Genomic DNA, 17,591 nt, shown 5'->3' with positions numbered 1-17,591 from the left:
ATCTGATTTTGGTAATTCTTCAGGACAGAGAACCAACTTGCTGTCATTAAGATATCTCTTTCCTTCCTTCCTTCCTCCCTCCTTCCCTCCCTCCCTCGCTTCTGTTGAATACTAGCGCGGGAAATACAAGCGCGCGAACAAGGACTCTTCCTGATTGGTTCCCGGGTGGAGCCGGTTCAATCCTCGCCCTGATTCGTCGAGCTACTCGACGCCCCATTGGCTCCTCATTCAAACCCGGGGGTATAAATGTAGGGCGCGAAACACGCCACGTTGAATCGCAGTCACTATGAGCTGAATAAAGTCACTTTCACATATCGCTTGTCGCGTCCTTCCCTTCGCTCCAAGCTACAAAACTGGCGACGAGGGTGGGATTGATTCCCGCGACCACGGAGAAGAACAAGCCAGCTGCCACCGCGTCTGAACCAGCTCGAACGCTATCTTCAGACTGAGAACTCCGGCAGCGAACGCGAAATTTCTCCGCCTCTCTCTCTCTCTCCGGCTCCGCGCCACGATGGCATCATCGCTTCCTCCTTTCGCGCCATTCGGTGGAGCCACCGGAGAATCATGGGACAGTTTTATGGAGCGTTTCGAGTGCTACCTGATCGCCTCGAAGAACCAGGCTCAGACCGACGAGGAGAAATGCAGTTTCTTCCTGTCCTGTTGTGAGCCTTCCATGTTCGCCTCTGCGAGAGCCCTGGCCGCCCCAAGGCCAGCTTACAAACTCGGGTGGAGCGAGCTGATGTCCCGACTGAGGAACCACTACGCTCCCTCACCCTCTCTATTTGCACGCCGTTTCGCTTTCCGCCGCCGAGTGCAAAGGGCTAACGAATCCATTAGCCATTTCCTGGAGGCTTTGCGCACCGTGGCCGCCCAGTGTGATTTCGCAGACCTGGAGGAGAACCTCGCGGAGCAGTTCGTGTGCGGGGTCCGCGACGTGCACTTACGCAGCCGGCTGCTCCGGAATCATAAGATTACCCTGATGCAAGCCGTGGAGATAGCGCGAGCAGCCGAACTCTCCGAACAATCCACGGCCGACATGGAACGCCTCCAGCTAAACCCCCCCGCGCAAGCCGTCGCGGGGCCGCCCACCCAGACGAACCTCGTCGAGGATCTCTCCCTTGCCGAAGAAGAAGAGGAGGAGGAGGAAATCGTCGTCGGGCAGATGAGGACGCAGCCGAAGCGGAGACCACCCCAGCAACCGCCGACGCCCGCTCAGCCAGCCTCGAACGCGCCTTGCCGCGGATGTGGCGGCCGCCACAGCCGCGCATCCTGCCCGTTCCGTTCTGCCATCTGCCGCCGCTGCCACGGAGAAGGGCACCTCGCCAGAGTATGCAGGGCTCTCCTGCCGGCCCCGTCGTTTATGCAGCCCAGCGACCAACGCCAAGCGCCGCAACGCCGCCAGCAGCCGCGTCCCGCGAGGCACACCGAGGACTGCCACTCAACCTACCAGCCCTCCAGCGCCGACTGCACAGTCTATCAGGCTTCCCACGTTCCCGCCGGCAACCGGAAAATAAGCACCACCGTCCGGCTCGAAGGTCAGCCTTGCCAAATGGAGGTGGACTCCGGTTCATCCCGTTCTCTCCTATCTTGGGCTTTGTTCTCCCGCCTTTGCCCCGGGGTTCCCCAGAGAAAGCTGCGCCCCGCCGGGGTCTCCCTCCTAGACTACCAGGGAAATGGGATTCCCACAGCTGGGATATACCACATCCGGGTGGAATACGGGAAATTTAAAGGTAAACTCCCAGTCTTAGTCGTTAGGAACAACCTGCCCGCTCTCCTTGGGTTGGAATGGTTCCCCGTTTTGGGCCTCACCATAGAAGGGGTACACAGGATAGCTTCCCTCCCCGTAGATAGCGTCCTAGACGAGTTCGCAGATGTGTTCGATGGGAAATTGGGTTGTTACAAGGGTACCCCCATTTCTCTCTGCCTCGATCCCCAGGTCGCTCCCGTTAGGCTGAAGGCACGCCGGGTTCCCTTCGCATTGAGAGCAAAAGTAGACGCGGAACTAGATAAGCTCATTGAGCAAGGGGTACTCGAGCCCGTAGATCACGCCCGCTGGGAAACCCCCATAGTCCTACCGGTCAAACCCGACGGATCGGTGAGGATATGTGCCGACTACAAGTCGACCATCAATTTGGCCCTGCAGGCAAACCCGTATCCGGTCCCCGTAGTGCAGCACCTACTCCACTCCTTAGGACAGGGCCGCATTTTCGCTAAGCTAGACATGGCACAGGCCTACCAGCAGCTTCCCGTAGACGACGATGCGGCTACAGCCCAGACCATCGTCACCCACCGCGGGGCTTTCCGTTGCCGCCGTCTCCAATTCGGCGTCTCGGTTGCCCCGGGGATTTTCCAGAGCCTCATGGAGCGGTTGCTCCATGGGCTCCCAGGCGTCGTTCCCTACTTCGACGACGTCCTGGTCGCAGCCCCCAGTCACTCGGAACTCCTGAAAACACTTCGGGAGGTCCTCACACGTTTCAGGGAGGCCGGACTGAAATTAAAGCGCAGCAAATGCGAAATTGCTGTTCCCAGAGTTGAATTCTTGGGGTTCCTCATTGATGCCCAGGGCATCCACCCCACTCCTTCCAAAGTTGCCGCCATCAAAAACGCGCCCGCACCCGCCTCCAGGGCGGAATTACAGGCATTCCTGGGGCTCTTAAACTTCTACGCCCCTTTTATCCCCCACAAGGCGTCACTAGCTGAGCCACTACACCGACTACTTGACCGGTCAGCGGCCTGGAAATGGGGCAGCCGCGAAGCACACGCGTTCGCGGCTATAAAGGATATTTTAACTTCATCGGCAGTCCTAATCCAGTACAGCGATAGGATGCCTCTAGTTCTGACTTGCGACGCCTCCCCCTATGGCGTAGGGGCGGTCCTGAGCCACGTCCTTCCGAACGGCTCAGAAGCCCCCATAGCCTTCTATTCCCGGACACTCTCCTCCACGGAGCGGAACTACAGCCAAATCGATAAAGAGGCCCTGGCTGCAGTGTCCGGCATTAAGCGGTTCCATGACTACCTCTACGGTAGAAAATTCACCCTAGTCACGGATCACAAGCCCCTCCTGGGGCTACTGGCGGGCGACAAGCCAACTCCCCCCATTTTGTCTCCCCGCATGACTCGGTGGACGGAGTTCCTAACGGCGTATTCGTATACGCTGTTATACCGTCCGGGTAAACAGCTAGGGCACGCGGACGCCCTGAGCCGTTGCCCCCTCCCAGAGACGGACACAGCCCACGTGCCCGCACTCTCTGTCCTGTCCATCGCCAAATCCGACCTCCCCGTCTCGGCCGCGGACGTTGCAGCCTGCACAAAGGCTGACCCCGTCCTATCTCAGGTTGCTTCATGGGTTCTGAGGGGGTGGCCCATGGAAAAGGTAGCGGAAGAATTCCGTCCATTTAAAGTGCGACAAGCCGAACTCGCCCTTCACGGGGGGTGCCTTGTCTGGGGGGATAGGGTGGTAATTCCCACAGCCCTGCGGGCGCGAATCCTGCCCGCACTCCACAAAAACCACCCAGGCATAGCGCGAATGAAAGCCTTAGCCCGTAGCTACGTGTGGTGGCCCTTGTTAGACTCGGAAATTGCAGACTACGTCGGCCGATGCAGGATCTGCCAAAACTCTAGGCCAAATCCCCCCACAGCCGCCCCTCGTGAGTGGGAAATCCCTAGAGGCCCGTGGTCCCGTTTACACATCGACTTCGCCGGCCCCTTCCACGGCCGGAACTTCATGATAGTGGTCGATGCTTACTCGAAGTGGGTGGAGCTGGTAATCATGACCTCCACCACAGCCGAGAGTACAGTGAGGGCCCTCCGTAAGATGTTCGCTACCCATGGGTTACCGGATGTGATAGTTTCCGATAATGGGCCCCAGTTTACCTCCACCACGTTCCAAGAATTCCTGGCCAAGCAGGGAATCAGACACGCGGCCACGGCCCCTTATCACCCAGCTAGCAACGGCCGGGCGGAGCGAGCAGTTCGCTCAGCGAAAGAAGCCTTGGGCCGCATGGACCAGGGCGACTGGCAAGAAAGAGTAGCGGCCTACCTCTTGAGCCAGCACTCCATACCCTGCCCAACGACCAATAAAAGTCCCGCGGAGCTCTTGATGGGTAGGAGATTGCGAACCCCCCTAGACAGGCTCCATCCACTTTACGCAGGAGATCCGCCAAGCAACCTGGGGGCCCTTCCTTCCCACGCGTTTAAGTTAGGGGATCCTGTATGGGCCCGCTCCTTTTCTGGGGATCCTCGGTGGGTTTCCGCAACCATCACAGCTCTGACCGGCCCCTGTTCCTTCAGGGTCGGCCTGGCCGACGGAACACAATGGAGGCGCCACGTGGACCAGTTAAGGCGCCGCCTTCCCGCGGAAACAGACGGCCCGGGCCCCTCGGACACCCGCTCACACCAGGAGCCAACATCGTTAAATTTTGCCCCAACGGACCGTTTCCACCCGGGGAACGGGAGGCAAGCTGATGCGAACTTTCCGGACAGACGCGCCTCAACCGGCTACTCCCTTCCTCAAAACCTTTATCGAGACTCTGAACCTACACCCCAACCAGACTGCACGGGGCCGCGATCGGACACTCCTGTTGCTACGGAAACGCCACCCCGGACAGTTGGACATTGGGCAAGGGACCCGGGGCCAGCTCTCTCTCACGGGGCCGCACCGCAGGTTCACCACCCCACCACGGACACGCCTCCGCCGGCGGCTCCCCCCCCGTCAACAACCGCCGGGGAGCCACGAAGATCGGGGCGAGAACGCCACCGCCCCGCCTACCTACAAGACTATGTTTGCCCTTCCTAAAGGAACTCTTTGACTGGGGGGGGAGGGGTGTTGAATACTAGCGCGGGAAATACAAGCGCGCGAACAAGGACTCTTCCTGATTGGTTCCCGGGTGGAGCCGGTTCAATCCTCGCCCTGATTCGTCGAGCTACTCGACGCCCCATTGGCTCCTCATTCAAACCCGGGGGTATAAATGTAGGGCGCGAAACACGCCACGTTGAATCGCAGTCACTATGAGCTGAATAAAGTCACTTTCACATATCGCTTGTCGCGTCCTTCCCTTCGCTCCAAGCTACAAAAGCTTCCTCCCTCCTTCCTTCCCTTCCTCCCTCCTGAATACGATTTTCGCCTCCCTAGAGTCATCCGCCAAATATATTATCATAGGTATATATAATTTTGATTAATTTTTACTCACTCTACTGTGAAAGAGAATTTAATTTGCTGGATATGCAGAAGGGTAGCATTCTTTACTAGACTCAGGGTAGTCATGTTCACCTCCTATTTGTGTAGGATAATTGTAATTCTTCTGCTGGCATCCATCTTAAGCTCATACAGTTTTATCAACACAAGAATGCCTCTGTTTTAAATTTGTAGAAGTCTTTTGAAATCCTTGCTGAAAACTGACATTTTAAAACTGACATTGGGGAATTTATGCTGGGGTTTCTGCAAAAGAAATTGATCTTGCTCTCAAACTGAAGGAGCCTGCTTTAGTAATACGCTTTGCCTCCCTCAAGTAAGGTGAAATGAAAAGGCTCGATGAAACAGGACTCTTGAGGGAAGAGGCCTGGGGCAAGAGGGTAAAGGCAGAGACATGCATATTTGGTGATCCCTTGTCTAGAAGCTTCTATTTTTTTATTTCCATTTTTCCTCCCACAGTCACCTTCAAGCTTTATGACAAAGATGGAAATGGTCTTCTTGACAATTCAGTAAGTAGCATGAGGCCGTTATAAGATTATAGAGTTTTGGAACCGAGTCTCCCTGTTCTTTTTAACTCCACTTCAGATAGAAGTATTGGTTTATCCACACAGCAGATTCACACACACACACACACACAGACACACCAGTATGTTCAGTTTTTTGTGGTAGAAAAGGCCCAAATATTTTGATGCAAAATCTTTTCAGTAATGCATCCCACTGTAATATAGCTGACAGCCTCCTGTGCTAGTGTACACATCCGTCTGATTTTTGTTGGTTCCTGTTGGTTTAGCACCGAAAGGTACCATCTTTTTTGGTTAAAGGACCACACAGGGCTTTTGAGTGATGTGCAGCAGACTTGCTCCAAGGGCTGTGGTTAGGCCACAACAAAAATTAAATTTGATTTAATGTAAATATAAATGTAATCACCCTCAAGTCAAGTTAATTAAATGCAGCTAGAAGAAACTCTTAGATGTTTTTGGGACGCGGTTTCCCCTCCTTTCACATTATAAATGATATTTTGGTAAAAACTTTGAAGGTCCTCTGGAGACCACATCCTATGGCGCCTTTGGGAGGAAGAAGAAATTTGCTCTCTTCTTATTAAACAGCCGCATGCCCCCATCACTGTGTCTCCTGTGAGAACCAAAATATCTCATTTTCAACAGGCTAAGATATATTGCTTTTGTCTGACTCATTTTCTGTTCTTTGATAAAAAAAAATTGGGGACACCTGCTTTCATCTGAGCTCTAAATTTATCCCTCTAGGTCAGTCTTCATCAACACTCTTCCTTTTGATACCTTTGGCTACAATGCCAAGAACATCCTTTGTTAGCAATTCTGAGGACCCGTGGTCTAACACTGGGGGCGGCAACCTTAAACACTCAAAGAGCCACAAAGGTCCTAATTGGAAGCCCTCCGTTCAATTCTGGAGCCAACCAGAAGTCTGGTTCCCCCACCATAGAGTCTCTTCCTAGAGCAGTGTCCTTTTTCCTCCACCTGTGCTAACCAAAAACCCTATCAATTGTGGAACTGACCGGTAAACCCGCCGCTTGCCATAGAGTCTCCTCCTGCCACTCTGTGTTTTCTCCTCCTCCCAACCGGAAATTATGGCACCGACAGGTGACAGGGAGCCACAGCAGAGGGATGAAAGAGCCACATGTGGCTCCAGAGCCGCAGGTTGCTGACCCCTAGTCGAACACAATAAGAGGTGCCAGACTGACAAATGCATGCATGACCCTTCATATGAACCACTGGAATTTAATTTTTGTCCTAAATGGTGGTGTTCTCTCTAGGAGGTAGACCGCATCATCACGCAGATGATGCGCGTAGCTGAATATCTGGACTGGGATGTCACTGAACTTAAACCAGTAAGTACAGAATTCCTTCGGTTGCTTCATCTACCCCTTCCCCATTTACGTACTTTCAACGTATAATCACCATGATTGGCTCCAGAATGTAGATGTCTATGTTGGGCTCTAGAACTGGGTGCAGTAGAACGTAGTCTGGATTCCCAGGAGGGAGGGAGGGCATTCCAGAGGACTAAGAGGCAGGAAGATTTTAGATAGATTGGTTGGGAGGAAGAGAGTCAAGTCAGTTCCTCCCCAGGAGTTCTCAAGATATATCTTTAATGATGCAAGTAGTTGCTTTAGTTTGGCAAGATTTCCCTTGTATAGGTGTGGAACAATAAAGGAAACTCAGCATGTCTTTCTTAGTTTTTGGAGACTGACACCAGGATTGCTATTAACAATAATTTTTGCTATAACACCCAAAAGGGAAAGAGCTCATATTATGTGCATTAAGGAAGAAAGATTAGGAGACAGTTGGAAGGAAAGGAACCTACAGCTAAATGAGATAAAGCCGGATGTGACTTTCATATATAGAATCAGTATTTAGTTAATGGGATTTACCTAATAGAATTGTGGTTTCCTTTTCTGCTTCTATTAAGAGATGAAAGAGGTTTAGAGTTTTCTGGATTTGTGGAGAAGGTTGTTGTTTTTGTCAGTTTTTGTTTTTTGCAAGAAATTGAGTGCTTGGGGAGGAATCTATTTTCCGTGTTTCTTATAGTTGCTGCCATTCAGATAAGTGTACAGAAGGATGTGGGATACTGGATAGGTATGAGGGATCTCATTATACTTTTTGTTTATGTATTTATCACATTTCTATATCCCAAATTATTGCCTGAATTATTGATGGTGAAGGATAGCTTGTCCTAAATCTGGAGGCACATGATTAATTCTATTTTAGATACAGCATTATCTTGACTTCGGGTTTCTTTTCAGTTTGTTCAAGGGATCTGGTTGTTTTTTTTTCAAGATTTGCATAAATAAAGACCTGGGAATGAGGAGCCAATTCAGTGCTGTGCAATGAGGAAAGGGTGGTCCCTGCCTTATGCTGCAGATAATTGTAGCTTGTCAGGTGCCTCTTTGACAAGAAAGACGAGCTGTCTTGAAATTTTTCTCCTAAAATGAGGGTTGTGCATCACTTTGGGACAAATGGACTGGAACAAGCACTGCAATGGCTCCCTCCTAAGGCTCTCCTTTTCGGATCAACCCTTCCCCCGCTCAGATCCTGCAGGAGATGATGCGTGAAATTGATTATGACAGCAGCGGTACTGTGTCTCTCTCTGAATGGCTCCGCGGAGGTGCCACCACCGTCCCCCTCCTGGTGCTACTTGGACTGGAGGCGGTAAGTACAGAGGGGACGAAGGCCTCGTTTTGCCTTGGTCCTTCTAACTTTACTGTTGAACGTGGCTTTTGATTTTCCTTGTCCGACATGTGATAATTGGTTGATTTATTTCGCCTTTCCTGCCCCTTCCCATCACGACACTAGAGAAGGACTGCTGGTCTGGCTGGAAAATTCTTACCTCCAGATGCCTTCCAGTGATTCTGCTCCTGTCTCCCATTCTCTTCTATCCAAATTAAACATTTTAAACAAAAAAAAAATAGTTCAGAATCACCCAGAGAACTGAGTCACAGGTAGCACTTTTACTTAAGATGTCTCACCCCTTGTTTTCCTTTGTCTATAGACAACAAATAAGGAATTAACTAAGTTGATAGGGGCCACGGAGTTAAAGCTCTTAGAGCAGTGTTTCTCAACCTTGGCGACTTTAAGTCCTGGGTATTTCAACTCCCAGAATTCCCCAGCCAGCTGTGCTGTGTCTTAGAGGGATGTCGAGTCAGCAGTTGAAGGCTGTTTGCAATTCTGCTGCTCTCTCCATCTCCTTTGGGGACTGCAGCAGAATGAATGCATGGGAGGCTGACTGTGGACTGAAGGGGAAGGACAGCGTCATCCTAAAATGGCCATAAAACCTGCAGCTGAGCGCCGATTTCACCTCCGACAATGTAATGAATGGTGAAACAAAACGATTATATAGCTTTGACTGTGGGTTGGCTTAAAGGGAAAATGTTACTCAAATAACTGTAGGGACGCAGTGGCTTATTTCTCCTCCCTGGATAAATAAGCCCAATCGGGCTTTTCAGCACATTTGCTAAAATAAGCCCTTCCCCAAAAATATTGTAACACATATGGTGACCACGCTCGCCACATCCTGCACCTCAAAAATAATAAGACCTCACTGAAAATAAGGCCAAGTGCTTATTTTAGGAGAGTCAAAAGAAAATAAGACCCTGTCTTATTTTCGGGAAAACACGGTATGTAATAGGCATTTAGGTGCAAGCCATTCTATGCATGTTCCGAAAGCAATATCACTTTTGTGCTCAGGAAATTTTTTTAGCTCAAATCCTTTCACTACTTCTACCTTCTGTTCCCACTCAGAGAGCCTCGATGCCTCCTCTTCCCTTTGTCTCCCAAACCAGCCACCCCCTTAAGCCTCTTCCTTAATTGCCAACTTTCTCCATTGCTTCAGACGATGAAAGATGACGGGCAGCACCTGTGGCGCCTGAAGCACTTTAACCGCCCTGTTTACTGCAACGTGTGTGAGACGCTGCTCTTGGGGCTACGCAAGCAGGGGCTGCGCTGTACTTGTGAGTGTGTTGCTCTGTCCTGGGCGTTGTGTGGGAAGAGGGGAGATGGCCTTTTCTTCCTGGGGGCTCAGGCTTCCAGCCCTTCAAGGGAGCTGAGACTGATTTGATGGTGGAAGCAGAAGGAGAAGGTTTCCTCCAGCTGCTGCTTTAGCAGACATCCTCCTCATAGATCAGTGGTTCCCAAACTTGGCAACTTTAAGACTAGTGGACTTCAACTCCAGCTCTGCTGGCTGGAGAATTCTGGGAGTTGAAGTCCACTAGTCTTAAAGTTGCCAAGTTTGGGAACCACTGTCATAGATCAAACAAGAAGCTGCAATGGTCCAGGTCACTTCATTTATCCATCTCGCCCAGATTTGTCAGTCCTGGTGCCGATGGCTCTGCCTGAATTGGCCTCAGTAGTCTTCCCAACAACCCTATCTAAAGACACCTAGGAGAAACTGGAACCTTCAGTGGGCAAGGCAGCTGTGATGTCATAAAATGTGATCCTCCACGGGAATTACTTTCATCCTGTGGCTCTTTATTTATAAGGCCTACCTTCATTATTTTGATAATTTAAAGGCAGCAAACATCCCTAATACTGGTAGTCCTCGGCTTAACGGCCGCAATTGAGCCCAAAATTTTCTATTGTTAAGAGAGACGTTTGTTAAAGTGAGTTTTGCCCCATTTTAAGACCTCCCTTGAATCGGTTATTAAGTGAATCACTGCAGTCGATAAGCTAGGAACACAGATGTTAATTGAATTTGGCTTCCCCATTAACTTTGCTTGTCAGAAGGTTGCAACGTGATCTTGGGACACAGCAACAGACATAACATATGAACCAGTTGCCAAGCATCTGAATCTTGATCACATGACCACAGGGATGCTGCAAAGGTCGCAACTGTGAAAAACAGTTGTATGTCGCATTTTTAGTGCCGTTGTAACTTTGAATGGTCACTAAATGAACTGTTGTAAGTCGCGGACTACCTGCAGCCCTTCCTCCTCCTGGTTTCCAAACCACCACAATCATGTGAGGTGCATTACGGTGAGAGCAACTGGCCCAAAGTCACCCAACTGGCTTTCATGCTTAAGATGGGACTAGAACTCACAAACTCCTGGTTTCTAGCTTGGTGCCTTAACCACACTGCAAAAGAAAGCAGAAATTTCCTATGAAACCTGGTTCAAGACTGCATAGGTTTTGGAAGGTGAAAGATGTGGGGGAAATGTGGGAAAGATGTGATGAAAAATAGTGTTAAAGTAACACTCAATTTCCAGTGATTGTGTGGACTGAACCCTGCAGTTCTCTCTCAATAGCAACTAAAAATCTATTTTCGGTTGTCAGTTTGGTTTCCCCCCACACACACACATTTCCTAATCTATGTTCCAATGCTGGTTATTCTGTGTTGGGCTCCCATTTAAATTTCAATCCAGTCTTCTCAATTTGGCTGGCTTCTGAGCTAGGCAAGGTCAGCCCCATACTGCCATCTGCTGGAACACATTAACATTGCCCATCACTAATTATGTTGACAAAAATATTTATGAAGCATGTAATATTTAAGTGCATGCAGCATAGCATTCATAATAGCAGTAATTTAATTTATTCAGAAGAAGCATCTATCTTTGTATACTCTTAGTTTAAAACAGATGCAAAATAATTCTGTTATGAATTCTATTTGGATAAGTTGGAGGATTTCCCCTCGTTAAATGAGCATCTGTTTAAAAAAATATTTTTAGATACATTGCACATATGTGTACATGTGTGCATTCTGTACTCACAGCAAGTGCAGGGCTGTTTGTTCAGGGCTATTTCTTCCTGAGAACGTGGAGTATTTGTATGCTTTGGCCACCCAGAAGTTTAAAAGTAGCTTTCTCTGCCTCTGAACAATCTGGCAATTTTTTTCTCTCTGCGTGTTTATAAAATATTCAGCGAGAAAAAGAAAAATGCCATTTCAGAAATCCTCCTTAGCTCCTTTCCAAATCCAAAAAGAATTGCATCTTGATTATTTAGAAAAGGTGAAAAATCTTTCAACCACAGTCTGCTTAGCAGAAGAGAATTCACGCTGACTTTAAACCAGAAGAGAAAACTAGGCTGAATTCTCATGTTCTCTTTTCCAAGAGTTTCTTTTTAGCCGTGTTCTCATCACACACTAAACTGGATCGTTAAACAGGTTAGTGTGTCATACAAATGTTTAAATCAGCCATGGGGTTAGAGAGGTTTGCTTTTATCCCACAAAAGCTTATCTTCTGTGCTCAGCCAAGTCATGTGAACATAGAAGAGAGGTTTCATAGCAGGTTAACCTTCTTTTCTGGGGAAACTTCCAAAATAGTCCCAGGAAAAGCAAGAATTCTTGAGAAATTCTTCCTCTGGTTCTTTACAGTCTTGCCTGGAGATAAACCCAACAGAAACAGATTTAGGGGTGCCCAGTGGTGGGTTCCGGATCCCATTGCAACTGGTACAGTGCGATGGGGCCGGGCGTCCACCACACTCTGTGATGGCTCTGTGACCCTCCAGCCGCTCAACAGAGCATGGTGCAGGCCCCATACACACTCCATGCGCATGCGTGTAAGCCCCGATCGGCTCAAATACACTTAAGGAGGGCAGGTAGGCCCCCTGGAGCACTGTACCGGAACGGTACCTGGTGCTCCCAGCAGGCACTGGTACACCTGTACCATGGCGTACCAGTCGTATCCCACCACTAGGGGTGCCTCAACCGCTTCCAATTTTGCCTGAACGGATCGCTCCCCACAGACGTTTATTCCAATTTAACTTTTTTTGCCTAGCTGGATTAAAAAAAAAAAAAAAGACCGCTGGTCATTTCCCCAGGCCTTTAGCTGTGCTTCGCTGTTGCTGGCTCATGGGATCCCTTATCCAGGATAGCAATGGAGTCGTTCAGCTGTTTTGTATGAATCGCTAGGTTTGGGGGGGGGAAAGGCTCAACCAAAAAATAAGGGTGAGGAAGCTATGGGGAGAAAGGAGAGGAAAGGAGATGTTACGCTAAGCTGATAAGATCCAAGTTCAGGTAGAGAAGCTGAATGCTGCTTGGGGAATAACAGGGGTCCTTTAATTTCTATTACCGTAGCATCTAATTGAATCCCTCCTCCTTTTCGCCCACAGTCTGTAAGTACATCGTGCATGAGCGCTGTGCCCGGAAGGCTCCTCTCAGCTGCATCAGCACCTATGCTAAGAACCGCCGTGACACCAATGTGAGTAACCCAGCAAGGACAAGTTCTGCACCCATCAGCCAGACTTCTGTATTTCTGCCTTCCTTATCCAGGATTTCTGCTCTCCCCATTTCTATTGGCTCCTTCATCTTCCCAACCCTTCCCTTCATTCTTCTAAGAGGTCTAGGTGGTATGCCTGTTTCTAGTCCTCAATATGTGAGATCGAAATAGCCTTGTTTGGTTCCTTTTTACTTCAACTCTTTGCCCTTCCTTGGTTTTGGTATTAGTGTCACAATCACCGCTAGAAGCCTTTTGGAGGAATGGATGTATTTTCCAGTTTATATTGCATGCTGAGAGACATAATGTCTCTCAGCATGCAACACAAGCTGGAAAATATATTCATTCCTCCAGGAGACAGGAAAAAAGTAGATGGCAACCGAAAAAGATAATGTTTTTAAAAAGACAAACTTGCCTAAATTAATATTTCATTTAAAAGTACTGTATTTTTCAGAGTATAAGACCCTCTAAAATATAAGACACGCCTAGCTTTTGGGAAGGAAAACAAGAAACAAAATATCTGCCTCTGCCTCCCAGCAATTTGCCTCCTTGCAGCAAACAGCCCATTTCAGCTACAGCACAGCCTGATTAGCACAAGCAGCTGATTGTTGGTTGGATCAGCCTCCCAATGATCAGCTGTTTCAGGCTGCAGGGATTGCTGCCTCCATGTGCCCCATTTTCTGCCTGTTCCAGGCAGCAGAGACCGAAAATGAGGCACACAGAGGCCAAAAATGGGTTGCGGAGGCTGAAAAAGGGGTGCGCAGAGGCGGCAATAGTCAATGGCAATCCCTGCAGCCTGAAACAGTTGATGGTCAGGAGGCTGTTCCAATTGACAATCAGCTGCTTGTGCTAATCAGGCTGTGCTGAAACTAAAACAGAAATAGGCTATTTGCTGTTTTCTGCAAGGAGGCAAATTGCTGGGAGGCAGAGGCCAAAGGGTGGGGGCCAGTGGGTGGGCAGGGCTACATTTGGTGTATAAGATGTACCCAAACTTTCACTCTCTTTTAGGGGGGTAAAAGTGCATCTTATACTCCGATAAGATCCGGTAAATAAAAGACATAATGTTTTTGGTAGTGGCTAATTAGGTATTCATTATATCTAGCTAGCTAGCTATCAAATTTATTAGCCATCCATCTTACCATAAGGTAACTCCAAGGTATTTATGGCATGGTAACAGATAAGAAACCTTATGTATTTTTGCTACCATGTTTCCCCCAAAATATGACATATCCTGAAAATGAGGCCATGCCATATTTTTCAGGTGGGCAAAAATATAAGCCCTCCCCCGAAAATAAGCCCCTTGGACAACCCCCCCTCCGGCCAGGCAGAGCACCACTCACCAACCTAGCAGTATCCCGAAGGTGCCAAGACATGGGAACCGGGGAGGTGGCAAAAGCGCTCGCATTGCTTCGCCTTCAGGATACCGCTAGGTTGGTGACTGGCACTGTGCCCAGCTGAAGAGGGAGAGAGCAGCCAAGAAAGCAGTCGCCCAGCAAGCCCAAAACAATAAGCCCTCCCCCGATAATGTTCAGGTCATATTTTGTGGGTCAAAAAGAAAATAAGACCCTGTCTTATTTTCGGGCAAACATGGTATTTTTCGAATTATAGGTAATGTTCAACTTATGACCATAATTGGGACCAGAAATCCAGTTGTAAGGGTCATTATAATCATAAGTTGAGGCACCCATGTAATGGGATGTAATTTTCCAGCCTTTTTCAGGGTAGTCATTAAGCAAATACTGCAATCATTAAGCACACCCATTCATTTAAATGAATGTTTTTGGCGGAAACTGGCAAAATCTAGTGTGAATTGTGGTAGTGTGACTACACAATGCCGCAATAAAGCTGACCTACTCGATGTGTGGTCACATGACCATGGAGAGGGGCAGGACAACCATTTACAACAGCTGGGGGGTCTTTACAGGCTGCAAAGCACACATTTTGTGGCTGTGCTTTTTCAAACTGTCATAAAACAACCCGTCATAAGTCAAGGAGCAATAAACTCTCGGTAGCAAATAAAGAGGCCAGGGGAACCATGTGTGGCTTCCAGTTGCCCACGCATGCTGTTGTCTAATCCTGAAGACTTTATAGTGAGTGATCAAAACTTCAACTCGTGCTTTGGAGAACTTACAGTAAGTAAGTCTTAACTAAATTGCCTGTGAATGAAAATGAGAATGTCAAAAAGAGAATGTGAATGAGAATATCAGGAAGACCCCAGGAATTCTGGTTCCCATCCCTTCCCTTGTCCCCATTTCAGTTTTTTAAGCCTCCCTTTTGAAGAGTATCAGTAAGGTAGAAACTTGTAGCCTGAGGTCTGAAGTTCTGCTGGTCTCTCTTTCTCTCTCTCTCTCTCTCTCTTCCCCCGGATTTCATCATTCCTCACTTCCCTCCTGTAGGTGCAAGCACACATTTGGGTAAGAGGAGGCTGCGAGGGCAATAAGTGTGACAAGTGTCAAAAGAAGATCAAGAGTTTCCAGAGTCTCACAGGCATGCACTGTGTCTGGTGCCATCAGAAGGCAAGCTACTTGTGACTCCATGATTTGATTTCAAAGGGGATTCTGGCATCAGGAGGGGCTTTTCCTTAGGTGGCTCTTATTCAGTAGGTATTGTATTTGTTTCCCTGAAAATATGACCTACCCCGGAAGTAAGCCCTAGCTTGATTTTTATATGTGTGCCCAATATAAGCCACCCCCAAAGTAAGCCCTAGTTAAGACCCCGCACGCTCATGTGCCTCACACCCCCTGCTTGCACGGGGTGGCGTGAGGCACATGGGTAAAAATTAAGCTAGGGTGAGGATGGATGTGTGTGGAACTGCTCTACTTACCAGGCCTTGCACACCCCGACACCTGCCTTGCCTTGCTGGTCCACTTCTGCGGCTGCTTGCCGCTGCTTGCACGCATCACCCCCTGCCTGTGTTTTGCTGTCAGCATTTTGCTTAGCAGCTGAGAAACAGGCCCCAGATTGAGGTATGTGGAGCCCCCTGGCCTTGTTTCGCTATCAGAGGCTTTCTGGAAAGGCAGAGAAACAGCTGAGAAACAAGGTCCACATCAGTGGTGGGTTACGACCGGCATGCCCCGGTACGGGCGTACCGGGGCCTGCCGGGAGCACCGGGTACCGTTCCGTTCTGGTGCTCAGGAGGGCCCACCCGCCCGCCCAAGCTCCTTGCCGGTATTTGAGCTCTTCAGTGCTTCCGCGCACATGCATGGAGCATACGGCGCCTGCGAGACGCTCCACTGAGCATCTGGAGCATCACAGAGGTGTCGCAGAGCGTCACAGGAGGTAAGGATGCATGCACACGCATACTGCGCACGTTCAAGTGGTGGATGCCGGGCCCCCTTGCACCATAACGGTTGCACTGGGATCCGGAATCCACCTCTGTTCCACATTGATGGGTGCGTTGCCCCCAATCTTCATCTCGCTGTCAGAGGAAGGGGTGAAATCCTCCTGGTTCAGCCCGGTTCGGCCAAACTGGTAGGGACAATTGTCCTTGGTTCTGCGAACTGGTAGTAAAAAAACAAAAACTTCTGAGGACCTCGCGGCTCAGCTGTGAGCCACACGATCATCAGAAGCTTTTTCCCCGCATTTTAAAGCATTTTTTTCCTGCCTATTCATCCAAATTTGCCCAGCAGGAAAATTTGGAGAAAAACTATTGGAAAGGAGGATTTAAATGAGGGTTTCAAAAGAGCAAAAACCATATCTAGTCTTTGCCTATTCATAGATTAACTGACCAAAATTTGTGGTGACCCAATGGTAATTTTGCCACAGCTAGATAACTTTCATGAAATCTGAAACTATGTTTTCCCATTTTTAGAGATATTGTCTACACAAATGTATTTTTGAGATCGTTGGGATTTTCCAGATTATTTCTCAGGTTATAGACTCCCATTGTTTTGAATATTGACTCTTTCATGGATATAGTTAGATGTGGGTTAGAAGAGCAGAGACATAAATGAGGCCATTGTTTAACAAGTTGCCTTTACAAGCCATCATTTTTGCAAAAGCATTGAATTTGTTTTCTTATCAGCATACTTAGTTTTTATATATGGCGCATAGGGTGTAAATCTAGGCATCTTCAAAGAGCTTGCTATCATTTCTTCCGGAATTAGAATTTAGTTTTTTACACACAAGTCAATTTTTTAAATCAACTCAAAGTAGGGGGAGGGGATCTCTTGCTTTGTGATACAGAAGGCAAAATTCTAAGACGTGGTATTCTGCCGGTTCACCCCGGTTCAGGCAAACCAGTAGCAGCGGCAGGGCGGGAGGCTCCGCCCAGACGTCATCATGGACCAGTGGTGGGTTCCGGCTATCCAGTTGGAACTGGTACGCTGCAACAGGGCCCAGCATCCACCACATGAACCCGCGCAGCATACACATGCATATTTACTGCCCGCAACGCTCCAGTTGCTCGGCGGAGCATTGCACAGGCATCCTATTGGCTCAAATAGCGGTAAGGAGAGCGGGCAGGTGGGTGGGCCCTCTGGAACACCGTACCGGAACGGTACCTGGTGCTCCCAGCAGGCTCCGGTACGCCCGTACTGGGGCGTACTGGCTGTATCCCACAACTGTCCTGGATGCTCTGTGCATGTGCAGAAGGTTCTGTGCATGCGCAGAAGCACCATAAGTGAGCAAAGCAAGTGAGCACTCCCGGTTCCGAACGGTAAAAGGAAACCATTATTGTGTTGAACCCAAACTGATGTTACCTAGTAGAGGGAAGACAAATGGAGC

The 17,591-nt window shown here is 49.0% G+C and overlaps 1 protein-coding gene across 4 annotated transcripts in view; it reads left to right on the top strand.

The window, feature by feature from the left end:
• DGKA (diacylglycerol kinase alpha) overlaps positions 1-17,591 on the top strand; it is an 89,289-nt gene that overhangs the window by 55,699 nt on the left and 15,999 nt on the right. For all 4 annotated transcript variants that reach the window (XM_014054609.2, XM_087710274.1, XM_087710275.1 and 1 more), the window contains exons 6-11: positions 5,651-5,700; positions 6,981-7,055; positions 8,254-8,373; positions 9,554-9,671; positions 12,763-12,851; positions 15,263-15,382. In XM_014054609.2, the coding sequence (XP_013910084.2) occupies positions 5,651-5,700; positions 6,981-7,055; positions 8,254-8,373; positions 9,554-9,671; positions 12,763-12,851; positions 15,263-15,382 (572 nt within the window). The remainder of the gene's footprint in view (positions 1-5,650; positions 5,701-6,980; positions 7,056-8,253; positions 8,374-9,553; positions 9,672-12,762; positions 12,852-15,262; positions 15,383-17,591) is intronic.

This window comes from Thamnophis sirtalis, unplaced genomic scaffold, assembly GCF_051295495.1.
Source record: "Thamnophis sirtalis isolate CommonGarterSnake01/CBP01778 unplaced genomic scaffold, rThaSir2_p1.2 scaffold_3, whole genome shotgun sequence".
NCBI classification, from domain to species: Eukaryota; Metazoa; Chordata; class Lepidosauria; order Squamata; family Natricidae; genus Thamnophis; species Thamnophis sirtalis.
This window is presented reverse-complemented; position numbering and strand designations above follow the sequence as displayed.